The sequence below is a fragment of the Ochotona princeps genome, chromosome 2, assembly GCF_030435755.1.
Source record: "Ochotona princeps isolate mOchPri1 chromosome 2, mOchPri1.hap1, whole genome shotgun sequence".
Lineage (NCBI taxonomy): Eukaryota > Metazoa > Chordata > Mammalia > Lagomorpha > Ochotonidae > Ochotona > Ochotona princeps.
In genome coordinates this window covers 72402695-72421791 of record NC_080833.1, presented here as the reverse complement: position 1 = coordinate 72421791, position 19097 = coordinate 72402695, and the positions used below count along the sequence as shown (strand labels likewise).

Genomic DNA, 19097 nt, shown 5'->3' with positions numbered 1-19097 from the left:
TCAAAAACTTCTGACACCTTGTAAGTTACCAAATAAATGAGTGAAGCATCATACACAAATCTGGAATAACTTGATGCCGAAATTTGAAGAGGCTCGTTAACACCCCTGTTATTGTATTAGGCAATTCAATGTGCAAAAATTTGCTTCTACTTTTGGACAGATAACCTTATATCCCCCTAAACCACTGTTCCTAGAAACTTGACCCATTAGGTAGCCCCCTGCGCTTCTTAACCCTGCCTTTCAGTTTAACTTAAGATATTTATTTTCTGATCTCCAAGTCATCAGTTTAATACATCTAAATGATATTTAGTGAAGTATCAGAGCTTTAAAGATATTTGCTTGCTCTTTTGTATGACAGGGGAAAACTGGGATACCATCACACTAACAAAGCCAGTGATGACATATGGTGTCCCTGCCACCTGAAGGCAGGACTGTCTCCACTGGTAGGGATGTAGGTAGGAAATATTTTTGCTGTATGGGTCACTACTGCTGCCAGTGCCTATGTTGTTTATCAAAATGCTAAAGCAGAACAAAAGCTGTGATTGACATAAACACCTAATATTGTGTGTAACAAGTTTTAGTGGTCTCCAAACCAAACAGGTGAATAAAATGGTTATAAAATACAGTAGGAGGACCCGGCATGGCAGCCTAGTGACTAAAGTCCTTGCCTTGCAACCGCCGGGATCCCATAAGAGTGCCAGTTCTAATCCCGGCAACCCTGCTTCCCATCCAGCTCCCTGCTTGTGGCCTGTCAAGGACAACCCAAAGCCTTGGGACCCTGCACCCACGTGGGAAACCCGGAAGAGGCTCCGCTCCAGGCTTCTGGGTTCAGATCAGCACAGTTCAGGCCATTGTGGCCACTTGGGGAGTAAATCATCAGACAGATCTTCCTCTCTGTCTCTCCTCTATATATCTTACTGTCTAATAAAAATAATAATGATAATTAAAGAAATCTTTTTAAAAGACACAGAAGGAATCTTTACTCTTGTATCTTTCAAGTCTTTATGCAACAATAATACAATTTTTCAAAGGAAATTGGACAATATACACAGTTTTCCTAAGGATTTAATGTTGCCTTAGGTTCACTGTTAAGTGGGAAGAATAAGGAATATAATTGCAGTTGCAATCACTGGGCTATTCTTTTTTTTTTTTTATTCATTAATTACATTGTATTATGTGACACAGTTTCATAGGTACTTGGATTCTCCCCACCCACCCCCCAAACTCTCCCACCATGGTGGATTCCTCCACCTTGTTGCATAACCACAGTTCAAGTTCAAGTTCAGTTGAGATTCCCCCATTGCAAGCATATACCAAACATAGAGTCCAGCATCTTATTGTCCAGTCAAGTTCAACGGCTTCTTAGGTCTACCCTCTCTGGTCTGAAGACAGAGCCAGCAGAGTATCATCATCACTGGGCTATTCTTAACAGTGTCTTTCAATTTATGAAGATTGATATCAGAAAGCAGATAATATCTATCTAATTTGTATATATATATATATTCTTGTGTATTCATGAGTCTGTGTATGTTAGCAAAACATACCCAGTGAACCAAATTGGCCTATAATTGTATGACTTAAGTATGAATAAAAATTGTTACATTTTTAATGATAGAAACAAAGAAAGGGTATTTATGACATGTAAAAATTATATTAAATTTGAATTTCACTCTCCATTATTTCCAGCAGAACAGAACCGATCATTTATTTATTTTTATTACTATAAAGACTACTTATTTCATGTGCTTTAGATATAATTCAAAGAAGATAATCATGTTTTCCTGTCTTTTTCTCTCTCTTCTCAATCTTCTCCCTTCCTTTTTCCTTTAATTATCGCAAAAAATAATTTATCCACTCTATAGTCACATATTTAAGGCACCACTAACCATAATAGTCAACTAGTAAAAAGTAGAAAGACCACCACAGAAGTATAAACAAGGAATGAAAACAACAATCAAATTACAAGGTGTTCATTTTATTCCCATAGATTTTTTTGTATTCTGTACCAGTTGCTCCATGTCAGAGAAAATATGTTACATTTGTCTTTTGGGGACTAAAATATACAATACTTGTCTTTTGGGGACTGGCTTATTTCACAAGATATAATGTTTTCCAGTTGTATCCATTTTGTTGTGAAAATAGGATTTCATTCTTTTTTGTGTCTACATAATATTCCATAGTAAATATTTACCACATTTCCTGTTGCTTTTTTTTTTTTACTGTTATTAAGAAAACTGATTCCTTGCATTCATAAGCACAGCTCCAAGAAGTCAACCACACTTCTTTCATTCCCCTGGTTTCCTCCCACCTCTCATTCCTCCCCTCACTTCAACAGTATTTGCAATCATAATATTAATTCATTCTCTATTTGCAGGCTTTATACGCCATTAGTCATAGAATTCAAAAAGTAAAAAGATCACAAGATCACATTTCCACTGGGTTATAAACATGGACTTAAAATGGCAATCATATCCAAAAGCGACCATTTCCTTCCTACATTTTTTGGTGTGTTCTATGTTAGCTGCCATATATCAGTAAAAACATATGATATTTTTCTCTTTAAGACTGGCCTATTTCATAAGCATGATGGTTTCCAGTTGCATCTATTTTGCTTCAAAGCACACGATTTAATTCATTTATGGCTGAATGATATTCCATAGTGTGCATATTTAACACATTTTCTTTATCCAGTTATCAATTGATGGACATTTGGGTTGATTCCTTATCTTTTTTTTTTAAACATTTTATTTTTATTACAAAGTCAGATATACAGAGAGGAGGAGAGACAGAGAGGAAGATCTTCTGTCCAATGATTCACTCCCCAAGTGAGCCGCAACGGCCGGTGCTGCGCCGATCCAATGCAGGGAACCTGGAACCTCCTCCGGGTCTCCCGCACGGGTACAGGGTCCCAAAGCTTTGGGCCATCCTCGACTGCTTTCCCAGGCCACAAGCAGGGAGCTGGATGGGAAGTGGAGCTGCCAGGATTAGAACCGGTGCCCATATGGGATCCCGGGGCGTTCAAGGTGAGGACTTTAGCTGCTAGGCCACGCTGCCGGGCCCTGATTCCTTATCTTAGCTATTATGAATTGAGCTGCAGTTAACATGAAAATACCTCTCTCATTTGAGAGTTTCATTTCATTTGGGTAAATTCCCTTTAGTGGGATGACTGAGTCATAGAATACCTAATGTTAAATCATTGGGCAGTCTCCATATTGTCTTCCATAATGAACAAAAATGAATTAGGGTACTTTTTCCCCATGTCCCCACCAGCATTTTTTTCTTTTTGATTTTTAGGTGATATTTATTCTAACTGGGGTAAGGTAGACCTTGTAAGGTAAACCTTATCATCATTTTTATTTACAGTTCCCGATAGCTAATGATTGAGTGTTTTTTCGTGTGTCTGCTAGCCATTTGAATTTCATCCTGTGAAAAATGCTTATTCATGCCCTTTGACCATTTCTTAACTGGATTGTTTCTTTTTTTGTTGTTGAGTTTCTTGAGCTCTTTAAAGATTCTGGACATTAATCCTCTACTAGTTACACAATTTCTCTCATTCTGTTGGTTGCCTCTTCACTTTGCTTATGATTTCTTTTGCAGTACAGAAGCTTCTTGGTTTGTGACCCCATTTGTTCATTTTTTGCTTTGAGTGTCGATGCTGCTGTGGCCTTTATCCAGGGAATCTTTGCTTATGCTAATGTCTTACAGAGTTTCCGCAATGTTTTCCTGCAGTAATTTGATGGTATATATTCAGAAGTTTAGATTTTTAATATATCTTGAGTTAATTTCTGTATAATGTGTAACACAGGAGCCTTGTTTCGTAGTTCCACATACATAGATCCAACTTTCTCAGCACCATCTTTTGAAGAGACTGTCCTTTCTCCATGGGATTTATTCAGTTTGTGAAAAATTAATTGGTTATAAATTTGTGGGTTACTTTATCGAGTTTCTATTCCCTTTTATTGATTTGTATGTCTATTTTGTGCCAGTACCAGGCTGTTTTACAACAGCTGCCCTATAGTGTATCTTGAAATCTGATATAGTGATGTCTACAGCTTGGTTTTACTATTTGGGGTGTGTTGCTTTTCCATATGAAGTTTAGTATATTTTTTTTCTTTTTATATATATATATTTTTATTGTATTTTTGTTGACAATCTTTACATAGTTAATTACGGTAAAAAAAAAAAAAGGTTCAGGGGGTATAAGGAAGTGGGTAATAGTATTATGTCCATATTGTTTCCATCATGTATCTGAGGTAAAGGGGGATATTGACGGAGAAGCCCCACCCAGTTTCCCACCCACCCCAAGTCCCGGGTGTGGGGCATGCTCTGAGATCCTTGCTCAAATGGTTTTAATAGTTCTCCAGTTATGAATTGCTGCTGGTTTCACTCGACGAGGTCGTCCGCTGATTGACACAGTCCATCATAGAATCTTCATTTGCCCAGTATTTCGCTGCCAACATATAGCTGAGGTGGTTGATTGACTTGCTCTGTCCTCTGTCTTTTCTTGGCTAGGGTTCTGAGTCCAGCAGTTCGATTGGGGAGATCTCCAAAGAAACTTTGAGGTATTCCCAGACCAGATTCTTGTATGCTCTAGCAAGCACAGGGCCCGGCACAGTCCATCACCCCGATCAGCTGGTGGTTTCAATTGCTGGGTTGGTTCTGTTTTCAGTCCTGATTTCCACTGGAACCAATGGGTGTTGCAGTCCAGCCTGGCTCTGCCCAGCACGCACTCAGCCCTTGCATCAACCAGTGGGAGCTGCAGCCTAGTCGGGGCGACCCACAATAACCCCCACCAGGCCTGCCCCCTACCCTGGTTTGCCAGTATGTATAGCAGACTAGTCCAGTCTGTCCCACATCCCATCTGGCTCTTGTACTTGTCAGTGGGTATTAAAGCTTAGTTCCATCTAACCAACTCAACTCTCCAGCCCTCACGGATGTTGTTGAGTGCCTCTCTGTCTAGCCATCCCAGCCCCCGTCTAAGTTTTCATGCCCTCCCGCGCGAGTAGTGACCCAAGAGGGGGTAACCCACTATTTCCCTCCCAGGTCTCTCTCCTGGTTTATGCACTCTTCGGGTGGTTCTGTGATTTGACTTGACAGAATTAGTCTCCAGTGCCAGTTTCTGCCAGTTGATGCTGTGACTAAGCCCAGACATCCCTCACCCACTCTAATTTATGCTTGCACCCGCAGGAATAATCCGCCTAGCCTGGCTTTTCCCTGATCTAGTCCACGTGCAGTGCACAGGTGTTGCAGCCTTGCTTAGTCTTGTCTGTCCTCTTCCCAGCCCAAGCTCTCCAGTGGGAGTAGCTGTCTGGCAAGGGGACCAGCCCCTTAATCCCCCCGCAGGCTCTGCCCCTCCCTTTCTGGATCTCGCGCATGCTGGTTGGGTGCTGCAGTCAAATCCAGTACAGGCAAACTCACCTTAGCGTTCCATAGTATGCACTGGTTTTGTCGCGACCAAATTAGATAGATATTATCTGCTTTCTGATATCAATCTTCATAAATTGAAAGACACTGTTAAGAATAGCCCAGTGATGATGATACTCTGCTGGCTCTGTCTTCAGACCAGAGAGGGTAGACCTAAGAAGCCGTTGAACTCGACTGGACAATAAGATGCTGGACTCTATGTTTGGTATATGCTTGCAATGGGGGAATCTCAACTGAACTTGAACTTGAACTGTGGTTATGCAACAAGGTGGAGGAATCCACCATGGTGGGAGAGTTTGGGGGGTGGGTGGGGAGAATCCCAGTACCTATGAAACTGTGTCACATAATACAATGTAATTAATGAATAAAAAAAAAGAATAGCCCAGTGATTGCAACTGCAATTATATTCCTTATTCTTCCCACTTAACAGTGAACCTAAGGCAACATTAATTCAATGCAAAACTGGGATTATAATGCTTTGTAAGGAATTTATTTTTCAGTGAGATGTTAAAATGAAATGCTGTTCAGTGGCAAGCTGGCTGGTGAGAAAGTTATTTCCAACAGCATTATTTCTGAAACCTACTGTGATGATAGAGGAGCAACATAGAGCAAATAATATCATCTCTAAAAACTAGCAAGCTTCCTGAAATATTTTTATCCAAGAATAAGAACATCTTTCCATTGGTCTTTTTTTTTTTAAATCATGGCACTATGGTGTTTCTTGGCTTACCTTTAAAGACTGCTGGTTTATCCACTGAGAAAAATATTTATTCTGGGATTTCTAGCATTATGCAACTGCCTGATTTTCCTAAACAATGTTCTTTCTTTTTCTTTTATTTATTTAATTTTTTGTGGCCAAAGAATTAAAGAATTTCTGGCATAGTCCCTCTTTAGTTCCAATGTTTTTCCTAAGGTCATGTGACTATAACTGGAGGATGATATTGGGAGACTTACTGTTGCCTTGTAAATTTCCTTCTGTACAGATGGGTGTTTTGAGGGCAGTCAACATAGCACATCTGTAGTAAATGAGTTTACCATTCTGTTTTTGTTGAATTGAACTTCTGTAAAAACACAGTACCTCAATCATTTAGAAAAAAGGAAAACAACTTCTCCTTGCAAAGATCATAAATCCATTTGTCACCAAAATGAAAGCTTACTAGTGTTTCTACTTTTTTTTATTCCTGCAACTAATAAAACTAACCATTTGTAAAGGAAGGAAAGAAATAAAGCTAGCAACTCAGGACAAATCAAGGCCTTTCTGTCTTGACTTTACAGTTTTTCAGGTAAGCATAGGCTTAAATATAATATAAAATGAAATCTTGTTTTATAATAACATGAAAATCTTCAATTTTCCATTTGTGTATTGTATCAGGTACTGCATAGGAAGGAAAACCACACTTCATTAGGCGATGTATAATCCCAGCACAGAGTAGCAGGATCACCATGGGACATTGTTAAGAATGCCAGTGGTCCTGCCACCTACTGGAGTTGTGTGTTCTCTAGTCTGTGAGCAAGTCACATTAATAAAACTTCTCTTTCTCAGCTACATTTCTTTATTCCTCGTATTTTCGAAACAGAAACATACCTGCACTGGCCAGAACTGCATTTTGTTAATCCTGTCAACTCTTACTAAGACGTTTTTGTTTATTCAGAATATCACTATCTCCCTCTTCTCTTTGCTCATTGTTTTGGCCTGTTTTCTGCTCATTAGGGACTCTTCCAGAACAGACAAAAAGAATCAGTCTGTCAGCTTATTAGGGACAAATAAAAGATTTGCTAAAGGATGAAACTTTCCTAGTTGAGTCCTCAGTAACTTGCAATCAGATAAAGTTCATACCCTTTGTGGAATGGTGATTTTCCAAGATTGGCCTCTGTTTACATTTTCAAACTTAGTCTGCTGGCTCCTCCCATTTCCTGTGCTTTTCCATAGTAATAAAAGCTAACAATTATTAAATGCTTACTATGGGCCAGGTATTATTCCAGGTGCTACCTGCTGCCTGTGTATTAAATTTCAGAACCTATATTCCCTCGTGTGCTTATCAGACCAAATTCTAGACATTTCCCTAATTCTGTTGCCTTACTGCATTGAATTTCTTCTGTTAGCTAGAAAAGATCTTCTACCTTTGTCTTTATGAATGATTCCATGATTTTTTAGGACTTAATGAAGAACTACGTCCTCCATGCACTCCATCTGTCAGTTAGGCTTATCTGCTCAGAACTTCATACACTCAATTTTCCATTAGAGAATGGAAAATATGAATGTTAATTACTTGTTTTTGTGTCATTCTCTTCCAAGAAATCATGGATTCCTATACAGCATCATTCTTTTTTATTCATCTTTATATCCCTAACCCTGTAAGTGTGTCAAATCCACAGGAAAAAAATAAATTTTGTGCAGTGAATATTATTTGCACAAGACCTATGACCTTGGAGACATGGGTTTAACTAACATCTTAAGCACCATCTATAATGCATACTCATAAGATTCTTATAAGTGTCAGACAAAATACTGAATGTATTTAGTTCAGCATATGAACTTAGTAAACATCATCCCTTCATCCTATGAAATTGTTGATATTGGACTGTAATTTAATATGAATCAGAATAGTAATTGGGTAATAGAGGAGAAATAAAGCAGACAATTCCAAATTGTGGTAAGTGCTTTAGCAGAAATATAAGTAAGCAATGTTAGGAAATAACACGTTATGGGAGAGACAGGTTATTTGTGGAGTGAGCTTGGGCAACTTCATTCAGAAGGTTATTCTGCAGCTGAGCACTTAAGACTGAGCCAGGAATGAGAGTAACTTGTCATGTGAAAGGAACAAAGATAAACACATCTGTAGAAAGGAGAAAGCTTGACAGGTTCACAAGATCTTTGAAAGATCAAATAATACAGCCTGAGGATAGGGTTTATTACTTTTTACATAAAAGAATGGAAATTATTTATTCAAAGTAGTGTGATCCCAAACATGTGTAAGAGCCAATGTGTGAATGAAACATTCTCTTGCAGTTTGGATTAGACCTGTGACTGCGTGCTAAGACCTAAATAAAAGAGATTTCATAGAATACTCATCTTGCAATCCAGTATCATAGTGGTATTTGCATGATCCATTTTTCAGGATTGATAAGCATCTTTTGTTCTAACAAAATATGTTAATAGTTTTGTGGGATAAAGTGGTGTCAATATGCCCAATTCTTTATAGCTTAACAAGAGGATAGTGTTTTACACAGTTGAGAAAAGACCGAAATGAGGCACTGAACAAGAGGTTAGTGTTGTAGAGGGTTGAGAAAACACTGAAGTTAGGCATATCTGTTTTCACTGCTCTAAGACTTGCCTCACTCTGTTTCACAAACTTTAATATGGTTAAGGATTCAAATTTAAAATTACTTCCTAACTCTAGTATTTAGCTCATTCATAAATCTTATTTCTAGCAGCTGGTTGTGTTACTTATGAGTAATAATGTAGGAAAATGTTATGAATGCTACTTTATTGCTAATATAATGGGTCCCAGCATACAGTGACCTAATAATTACCACCCCACATATTTTTTAATTGCCAGTTCTTTCCTGGGGAAGTATAGTGATATATTAAACCAGATAAAAAGAGAAAATTTCACTTACAGTATTTTTGTTTTCTGGAATAAAGGAAACAATATTACTTTTATTTCAAATGAATTTGATAGGTCAGGAAAAATCTGCTATCTGTTCTAATAATGAAAAAATTGATACATTGAATATATTTCTGAACCATAGAAAGTGAATTAACTCAAGTTTTTCTCACAGAGATACTAAGTATATAAATATAATGCTATGTGTACAGAATATTCTTGGCAGTTAGCAAAAGAAAAAAAAGAATAAAGTTTTCCTAGAAAATTTTCAAGATAGCATTTAAGCAATAATTTGCAGTTCAGTGTCATTTTAAACTCTCAAATTGTACTTTGGAAATAACTGAAATTAATGGCATAAATATAAGTTGAGCATGATTTTCAAGAATTTTCATAGCTACTTTTTAAAACACAGATTGGTATTGCTGCCAGGACTTAACAAATGTATTTACTATTACTTAATATGTTTCTTTCAATCCAAAGAATAAAACAGCAAAACCAAAGAGTAAATGGAATAGCAGCCAGGTTATTTGTATGCACGCCATTTACCATCATTCCAAATCTCTCCTGTGTGTCTTCTAAACATGTACAAATGAATTCTAAAATAAAGACACACTCATACCATTCCTTCTTTTCTCCAGAGGGAAGTCGGTATGAAAGGCAAACTCTTCTTCTCTCCTTAAGTAATATCAGAGCAATTAAAATTATATCATGCAATTAGCATTCCTGACATATAAGAAGCACTCAATAAAAGGTAACTCTAGGTTTGGTTGATGTTGTTTTGTTGTCAGCATTTGTCCAAGTACAGCACTTGTTTCCTTCCAGTCCCAGGACTCAGGTAGCTATCAGTTTCAGTCCTGTCAAAATGCACATAATTTTTCTGCAGAACTCAAAACTCTTTTCAGTAAAGGAACTACTCTACCTGAGAATAATGGAAAATTCTGGCCATTAAATAGCCTATCATTGAATGATTGCTTTTACAACTCAGGTAATCTGTTCTATTTTTGTATCTTTAGCCAGAATTTATAGTTATTAACAGCTTTATTTACTTTTCAAAATGTGCACAGAATGACTTGCCCTTTGCTGAGTGGTTTGAGGCAAATCATTGAGAAGACACTGGAAAGAATGCTGAGGGATTAGCATCTGTTTCTCTTGCAAGCAAAATGAGTCATCCATCTGTGTATTCATAATAAGAAATGTTTGTTCTTCACTTGAATGAAACATTGCTTGGAACTTTGTACAGAACACTCTGCTGCTATCCTCAAATTTCTCTCTAAGAAACCAACATGAACAACGAGGACTTGGAACAGATTCACTGGGCTTGGTTGAACATCTAATAAACACTGCGAGTAAAATGAAGCTTTCAAGCAGCCCTAACAACAAATTTTATGTTCCTTATTATTCTTTGTTCAAATACCTATTGACTTGAGGCATATTCAGTGCTATCTGAGTTTCCACTGACTATGTATCACCCAGAAAGTACTTTTTTTTCCTCTTGGAAAATAAAAATCCTAACATGCACCTAAATTTATAATAAAAATGAGATAAAATCATATTCTTTTATAATTATGAAGTTCTGTGGTATCTTGAGATCATCTCTGATAATCTGTTAAGGTCTTGCATCTCCCTACAACATTCATGACTTGCAAAAATTTTGTACATCTAGGTATTGAATGCTCACAACCTTACAAGGCAGCCTAGTCCATTTTTAGAAGTAAAATTCTTATACTCACCTATATGTGTAACTTAAGTTTTCCCATAATTTAACTCAAGAATATCTTTGTTGATTCGTCTTTTACATGCATTTTCTTCCATCTTTTGTACTTGTATATGATTACCTTTTAAAATAAACTTTCTCTGCAGGTAATTTTTTAAGTCCTTCTGTTTAGTTGCTTCTGTTTTTATTGGGAAGGGTATTATTTATTAGAATTTTGTTCTTAAGCATGCCTTCTCCGTAAATTCATATCCCCATTATAAGTCTGGCTATTGTTATAATACCTGCATCTTTTTAAAGATTTTTTTATTGCAAAGTCAGATATACAAAGAGGAGAGACAGAGAGGAAAATCTTCCAGCGATTGATTCACTCCCCAAGTGTCCGCAACAGCCAGAGCTAAGCCAACGCGAAGCCAGGAGCCCTGAGTCTCTTTCGGGTCTCCCACACAGGTGCAGAGACCCAAGGCTTTGGGCCACCCTCAACTGATCTCCCAGGCTACAATCAGGGAGCTGGATGGAAAGCAGGGCCGCCAGGATTAGAACTGTCACCTATATTTGATCCCAGTGCATGCAAAGCAAGGATTTTAGCCACTAGGCTACCATTCCAGGACCAATACCTGTATCTTCACTGAACATTTTTTTAAAGTATATTGTAAAGTATCAGATGACCTTAACTGAATTTGCTTTCATTTACATAGACAAGCTCTAAAATGGCACCATTTCATTACCTTCAGGGATCTTATTTTTTTCGTGTGAAAAAGACACCACCAGATATCCTATCCCAGAGGATTAGCACAAAAAGGTTTAGAAACCACACTAAATCAGTGTTAGATAATGAGAAGAAAGAGGAAAGAAATGACATAGTTTGGTACTCTTGGAGTAAGGCAATTGCAATGTGAAAGAATCACCCCACTGGAAATTTAAGACTTAAATCCACAATATAGATCTTTCTTCTTCTCCCCTGCCCCCCACCTTCTTTTCCTCCAACTCGGCTTCTTCCCCTAAGCCCCACTAGCTCTTCTCTCCCTCCTCCTTTTCTTCTACCCTCCTTCCCTGTATAGGGATTTTGTCTTCATAATGGTTCCTTGCAAATGTTGAACACCACTAATATACACTTGGTAAGAGACAGCCAATGTAGACTGTGATCAAATGTGGGGTAAAGAAACAAATAACAGGAATGTGACTTTATGGTATATAGTCACATATAGATGTGCATAGCATCTGTTATTTAAAAGCTGTATGTTTGGGCCCGGCGGCGTGGCCTAGCGGCTAAAGTCCTCGCCTTGAAAGCCCCGGGATCCCATATGGGCGCCGGTTCTAATCCCGGCAGCTCCACTTCCCATCCAGCTCCCTGCTTGTGGCCTGGGTAAGCAGTCGAGGACGGCCCAAAGCTTTGGGACACTGCACCCACGTGGGAGACCCGGAAGAGGTTCCAGGTTCCTGGCTTTGGATCGGCGCAGCATCAGCCCGTTGCGGCTCACTTGGGGAGTGAATCATCGGACGGAAGATCTTCCTCTCTGTCTCTCCTCCTCTCTGTATATCTGGCTGTAATAAAATGAATAAATCTTTAAAAAAAAAAAGCTGTATGTTTATTTAATGTTTTAGTGGATTTTGTAGTCATGAAGAAAATCTAGCTGGAAAACGTAATTTTTAATATGTTGAATTTTTAGTAAGAGAATAATAATTATGCTATGAATCATAGTAGATACTATTTGGGGAAAAGGAGAAATACTATAGCATTAAATTCACATTTGACTTCATTTATTAAATCCATTTTCTCAGCCAGACCTTCCATAGAAGTCACTATATGCTATCTTCCATTCCTTTTTCACATTTGCCGTTTTAAAGGCACTATTTTTGTCTTCTAATACAGTGGCATTCACCTTTTCTTTTTCTGATTACTACTAAAGATGATGTCTCCTCCTCAGGAGCACTCCACTGTTTAAATCTTCTCTGGATTTTTGCATAATTTTACCTTCATTACAGCCATTACTTATTATATTTCATCTTTTTCATTTAATATTCAACTTTTTGCAAACAAGTGCCATATCTTATTTGTATTTCCAGAGAATTTCTCCTATTTTTCCTATGCACATGATACATGGAAGAACTGTTGCATGACCCAATTCAGTATCCCAAGAATCAACTTAGAAAGTAGCAATCATCTTCTAGAAGAGAGTCAGCAAACCTTTTTTATAAATATAAGTAAATATTTTGATTTTTGCATGACAACATAATCCAGGATATCACTTGGGAATTTATGCAACAGGAAGTAAAAAAAACTGACAAAATTTTTACTTATGAAATTTAATTATAATTGAGCTTAATTTTTGTATTTAAATTAACTATTTAAATTAATTAATTAAGAAAAATATTACTTTGGAGAGAATGACAGTTCATTTATTGCAGTTCCTTATTTTTAAATTTTTCTGCTCCGGTATCAATCCTGTAATCAGATTTTGCCTGTTTTATATATTTCAACTTAAATAATTATTTTCACACTAATACTTACTGCCAAATATTACAGTTCCCAAGCATATGATTTTAACCAAGAATATTAATTTCTTTTGGAATATTGTAGAACTTATAGAAATTTTGTCAGCTCCTTCTAGTGCTATTTTAGCATGTCATTAATTGTACACGAATTGTTTCCAATTAAATTATATACAGAAATGCTTTATCTACACAATTAAATAGATTTTGAAATGCAGAGATTGATTGAATCTAGGTCTATAATTCACTACTAATACTGAGCTCAGAAAATACTCTATAAATCTCTGTGAGAGTGGAGATGTCACTGATTGTTTTCATTTTTTATAGCAAATGAAGCACACAGTTGTTTAATAGTTATTTTGGTTTGAACATTGGTTCTCATTAAAATGATTCTGCAATATATGTTTTACATATAAATACTCTTTTGCTTTGTGATTTTAATCCATTTATGAACATTCTGAAGTCTGAAGTAAATCATAATTTCAAATCTCTTCACTTTCATTTCTGTTGAGGGCAGTTTCTTATTCTGAAAAATTTTTATCTTAACCTCAATAGAAAATCTCGGAAAAACATGACTATTGTTAAGCCATCAAACTGCAGTGTAATGGAACAAGCCGAAATGCTTCATTTCTGTTTCTGACAGTCATCTCAGAAATAACAGAGGTTAAACCACAAGTGCAAATAGAGTTTACACTTAACAGTGAGTTCTGTACACATGCTACATTCATAAATTTTTCTTGAAGAACATGATAGTACATAATATGATGACTATCAACAATTTACACACTTTATGTTTTCAGAGTCCTTGTAAATATGTTCCCAAATGCTGTGCACAGCTACCCATTCTGTTACAACTTTGTGGCTTCCACATCAGGTTGCATTGATTGAGTATATTCTTTTTTTTTTTTTTTTTGGAAAGATTTATATTTACTTTTATTGGGAAGTCAGATATACAGAGAGGAGGAGAGACAGAGAGGAAGATCTTCCGTCCGATGACTCATTCCCCAAGTGGCCACAACAGCTGAAGCTGAGCCAATCGAAGGCCAGGAGACAGAGCTTCTTCCAGGTCTCCCACGCGGGTGCAGGGTCCCAAGGCTTTGGGCCATCCTCAACTGCTTTCCCAGCACACAAGCAGGGAGCTGGATGGGAAGCGGGGCTGCTGGGATTAGAACTGGTGACCACATGGGATCCTGGTACATGCAAGGCAAGGACTTTAACCAACAGGCTACCATGCCAAGCCCTCAGTATATTCTTCAGTCACTTAAACTCAATCACTTAAACTCAATGTGAACTCCCCGGATGAACAATTGACCAGCATTGCATTGATTCTTTGAGTTGAAAGGTAACCACTTACAAACTTTTGCTTTGGTTTCTAGCTCACAAACAATGCTGTACCAGCATGCTCTATAATTCAAGCACTTGTTCTTATTAAAAAGTTTATTATCTCATCACATCTCAGCCTTTTGGTGAAGTTCAAGTGTAAAAAGCTAACTCTCTTCTGTGGGTTAGATTTGCCATCCATTAATTCACTCCCCAAATAGCTGTAATGGCTGGGGCTGGGCCAGGTGAAAGCTAGGAGCCTGCAACTCTATCCCAGGAACTCATTTCCCACATGAGGACAGGGTCAAGCACTTGGGCTATCACCACCTTCCTTCCTAGTCATTAGAAAAAAGTTAATTTGCAAGCAAAGCAGTCGGGATTCAAGTTGGCACTGCAATATAGTATTCCTGCATTGCATGCAATGGCTTAATCTATTGTGTTTAGATATACCAATTTTTGCTGACTCTTGCACTGAGTAAAGAATATGGTGTTGAATTCTTGGTCTGATAATGTTGATATATACTTGTTAAGCACAGCCAATTTATAATGAACATGCAGTTTTGCCATCTAATTTGTTAACATATTCCATTGCACCTTAGAAACACAACATGCAAAGTCCACATTTCTCTTATTTTGGCAAGAGAGGTATGCACTGGTTTCAAAAGAAATCAAATGAGACAGTAAGACAATGTAGGTTCCACTTGAAACACTTTCTTGTTATCACTGCATTTCTACAATGTGTAGCATACCAAGGAGCAGTTACAGTGCCACCTAAGATCTCTGCCCTAGCTATGCAACTCGGCTGCTGTCCACAGAAGCAGCCATTAGCACTGTATGAATGAATGAACATGGTTGTGATCCAATAAAATTTTATTATGATGTTTTGATTTTATATAGTGTCCACATATCTGTAAGTATTCTGTTCATTTTTTTCAACAGTTCAGAGTGCAAAAGCTGTTCTTAAATGATGAGCTGGGTACAAATCAAGTGCTGGACTGGGTTTGGCTTGAAAAATATGGCTTACCAACCTTGATTTAGGATTTTATTTTAAGGATATACTGCTTGCTTTACTTTAAACCCAATCAGTTTATTATTCTAGTAAATTTTATGTTACCATATGTGTTTGAGGAGCAGGATATTCTTAAGGAGACATTAATCTTTAGTTGATTACAGAAGTTGCCATATACACCACAGTAAAATTTTTAAAAGTTAGAAAAACCACATACCTTGTACCTTGGCTGGATAAGTCAGGAAGTACTAGGGGACTTTGTACTACCTCAGCATTTCCTTGTTAAAAACACAGCATGGGGGCCCAGTGTGGTAGCCTAGCAGCTAAAGTCCTTACCTTGCTACACGCCAGGATCCCATATGGTTGCCGGTTGTAATCTCAGCAAACCCACCTCCCATCCAGCTCCCTGCTTGTGGCCTGAGAAAGCAGTCAAGGATGGCCCAAAGCCTTGGGACCCTGTACCTGCGTCAGAGACCTGGAGGAGGCTCCTGTCTCTTGGCTTCGGGTTGACTTAGCTCCGGCCCTTGCAGTCACTTGGGGAATGAATTATTGGACAGAAAATCTTCCTCTCCTCTTCTCTGTACATCTGATTTTCTTTTTTTTTTTTTTATTTTTTTTTTTATTCATTGATTACATTGTATTATGTGATACAGTTTCATTGGAACTGGGAATCACCCCACCCCTCCCCCCCGTGTACATCTGACTTTCTAATAAAAATAAATAAGTCTTAAAAAAAACAGACCATAACTACATTAACTGTAATTATAGGTATCAGATGATTGATCAGTGCTACCAAAATATTATTGAAATTGGTTCACTTATTTGAGAAAATGTCTGAGTAATTCATAAACCTGAGCAATGTGTCAGCTGCAACCTTTTTAAACACCTCCCTTCCTTTGTTTACTGAGCTTCGAGACTGCTTTCTTAATAACGTCACAGTTTTCATGTCTTATCTCTGTTTATTTCAGGGCATCAGAGGCGACCAGGGAAGACCGGGACTGACTGGGTCTCCAGGTCCTAGAGGAATAAAGGGTTCCACAGGCCTGCCAGGAAGTGCTGGAATTCTAGGTCCCAAGGTACTGTAAAGATGAGCAGTGCTGACCATCCAATGATCCTGTGTTCACTTAGTGCTTAATAAAATTTGGCTGTGACAGAAAGCATGTTATGGAAAAAGGAAAGTGTACGACCTTGCAGCTTCCATTTCCTGCAATGGCATAACAACCTGGAAACCTACAACTAGCTGTGATTTAAAATATGCTACATTCTAATCATTTTGGTTCTTTTACCTTCTCTGTTATCTAGGTTCTGCTCTTAAACAAACAAAAAAAAAATCGGACTTACTTTCAGATGCATTATTCCTCAAATACATTTCCTGTTCCTCAAAGCTCAAACCTTACTAACAGATTAATAAATCTGAAGACAAAACATGCTTGTTCTGACTAGTAAGCAAAAGTGATAGAAAATAAGCAATCATTGACATTCATTGCATATGGGGGTGAGGAGGTCAGATAGAGAACCCTTTCTCTGCCCCAGACCTTTTGGATATCTGTAACACCATTTATGCGACATACAAAATTATCACCTTAAAAATTAGTATGCTATACATTTATTCAAATTCAACTCCCACCTGTGGTTGCCTTGGCAAAACCATTCCAGATGATTTTGTTGGCCTTATGCAGCCCGTAGCCTGGACATTCCCTACCCCTGACAGCAGGTGTTGTATCAATAGACTTTCTAAATAGAACTTCTCCAAGAAATTCAACATTGACAGCGACAATACAGATTACTCCAATGACTGGATCGATATAGAGCTAGGAGTGAAACATTGGTACCCTTGTCCTTATTGTTTCTTCAGATAAACTGAAAATGATGGTTCAGCTGCTTCCTATTTATTTCTACTTCTCTTAACAGTTGTAAAATGGAAATTTCTTTCCATTAGTACCAAACACAACTGAGCAAATGTTGCAACTAGGAAAATAAATGGGAAAGATGCTACCTCTTATGTACAAGACATAGTATACTTCTTAAGTACAAAAAAATCCCAAAATTAAGCCTTGTTTCAAATTATTAAATTTTGGCCAAAGTGTACCAAAAATTATTCTTCATTAACCAATTGACTTAGGTAATACATTTATTTTTAGAAAGTGTGAAAGATATTCCAACTCGCATTTCAAAAGCAAAGTATAAAAAGAAATGAAAGATGACATTTTAAATGATATATTAAGGTAACAATAAGTAACATCATTATAAATGAACTTGTAAGAAATAGACAATTTATATTAAAGGAGCCTAGAGGAACACATTGTGGACATTTCTTGAAAATAGAATCAACAAGGCAGTCATATCAAAAAACAGAATCTGCACCAGGAGACTGCTCAGGGTATCAGCTGCAGCATCTTTGAATGGCAAAGCAATAGCAATTCATGTAAAATACAAGTTGCATCATATACATGCATACTCCATACCTCACCATCCTCTTTGTAGACCTACAGTGTCCCTCTTTAGTTTTATAGGTTCTTCTTTCCTCTTTTCTTTTTCTGTGTTTACCACTACAGTCTTTGGAAGTTTCTTTTCCATTGCTACACTTCCTTTTTATGATAGTCAAATGTAATAAGAAAATGACCATGCAGAATTGTATTTCCCCAGTGCCTCGTACTATGCCTGCTGATGGACTTGTACTTGGGTTTCATTTAAAAGCCCATATGTTTGTAGGTTCTGAAGTCAAGGTCACCTTTCTTTTTCCTTTCCATAGGGTGAACGAGGGATACCTGGTCAACCTGGAATTCAAGGTAAAAGAGGTCACCAAGGAGCTCAGGGTGATCAAGGACCACGCGGAGATCCTGGCCTGAAAGGGCAACCTGTATGTGCCAATTCAGAAATGCACTTAGCACTTAAGTTGCAGACCACACCACCATCATACAACCATACTCAGCGTATCTGTTCACGTTACAGGGAGAGCATGGCGATCAGGGTTTGACAGGCTTTCAAGGATTCCCAGGCCCCAAAGTATGTTCACATATTTTTCTACTGGTCTTCGTAACTATTTAGAAAAAAAAAGATGCTTAAATAATCGGTAATTTCTGACTTGAGCTATTTTTTAACCTGTAAATTTTCTATTGGTATAAAATGTTATCATCCTTCAAAAATTTGTGGAAAATAGAGTTAAAAGGTAAATTTGTTGGTGTGAGCACTAAGGCACAATGGGTTAAGCCATTGCTTAGAATATCCGCATCCCATATCAGAGCACCAGTTGGAGTTCAAGTTCCTCTGCTTCCAGGCCAACTTCCTACTTACACATCTGGGAAGGCAGCACTGATGCCAGAAGCAGTAGGTCTTCTGCAACCCGTGTGCAAACCTGGAGGGAGTTTCTGGCTCCTGACTTCAGCCTGGCCAAGTGCAGTTCTTGTTGGTATTTGGGGAGGATGCCAGTGGATGGAGAATCTCTGTCTCTCCTTCCAACGCTCTCCCTCTACTGTGTCACGCTTCCTTTCAGATAAATAAATATTTTTAAATGAATTTATTTTAGTGCAAA

General features: G+C 37.7%; 1 protein-coding gene across 2 annotated transcripts in view; it reads left to right on the top strand.

Moving 5' to 3' along the window:
* COL24A1 (collagen type XXIV alpha 1 chain) overlaps nucleotides 1–19097 on the top strand; it is a 339546-nt gene that overhangs the window by 283425 nt on the left and 37024 nt on the right. For both annotated transcript variants that reach the window (XM_058658790.1, XM_058658792.1), the window contains 3 exons: nucleotides 16534–16641; nucleotides 18318–18425; nucleotides 18518–18571. In XM_058658790.1, coding sequence (XP_058514773.1) covers nucleotides 16534–16641; nucleotides 18318–18425; nucleotides 18518–18571 — 270 coding nt within the window. The remainder of the gene's footprint in view (nucleotides 1–16533; nucleotides 16642–18317; nucleotides 18426–18517; nucleotides 18572–19097) is intronic.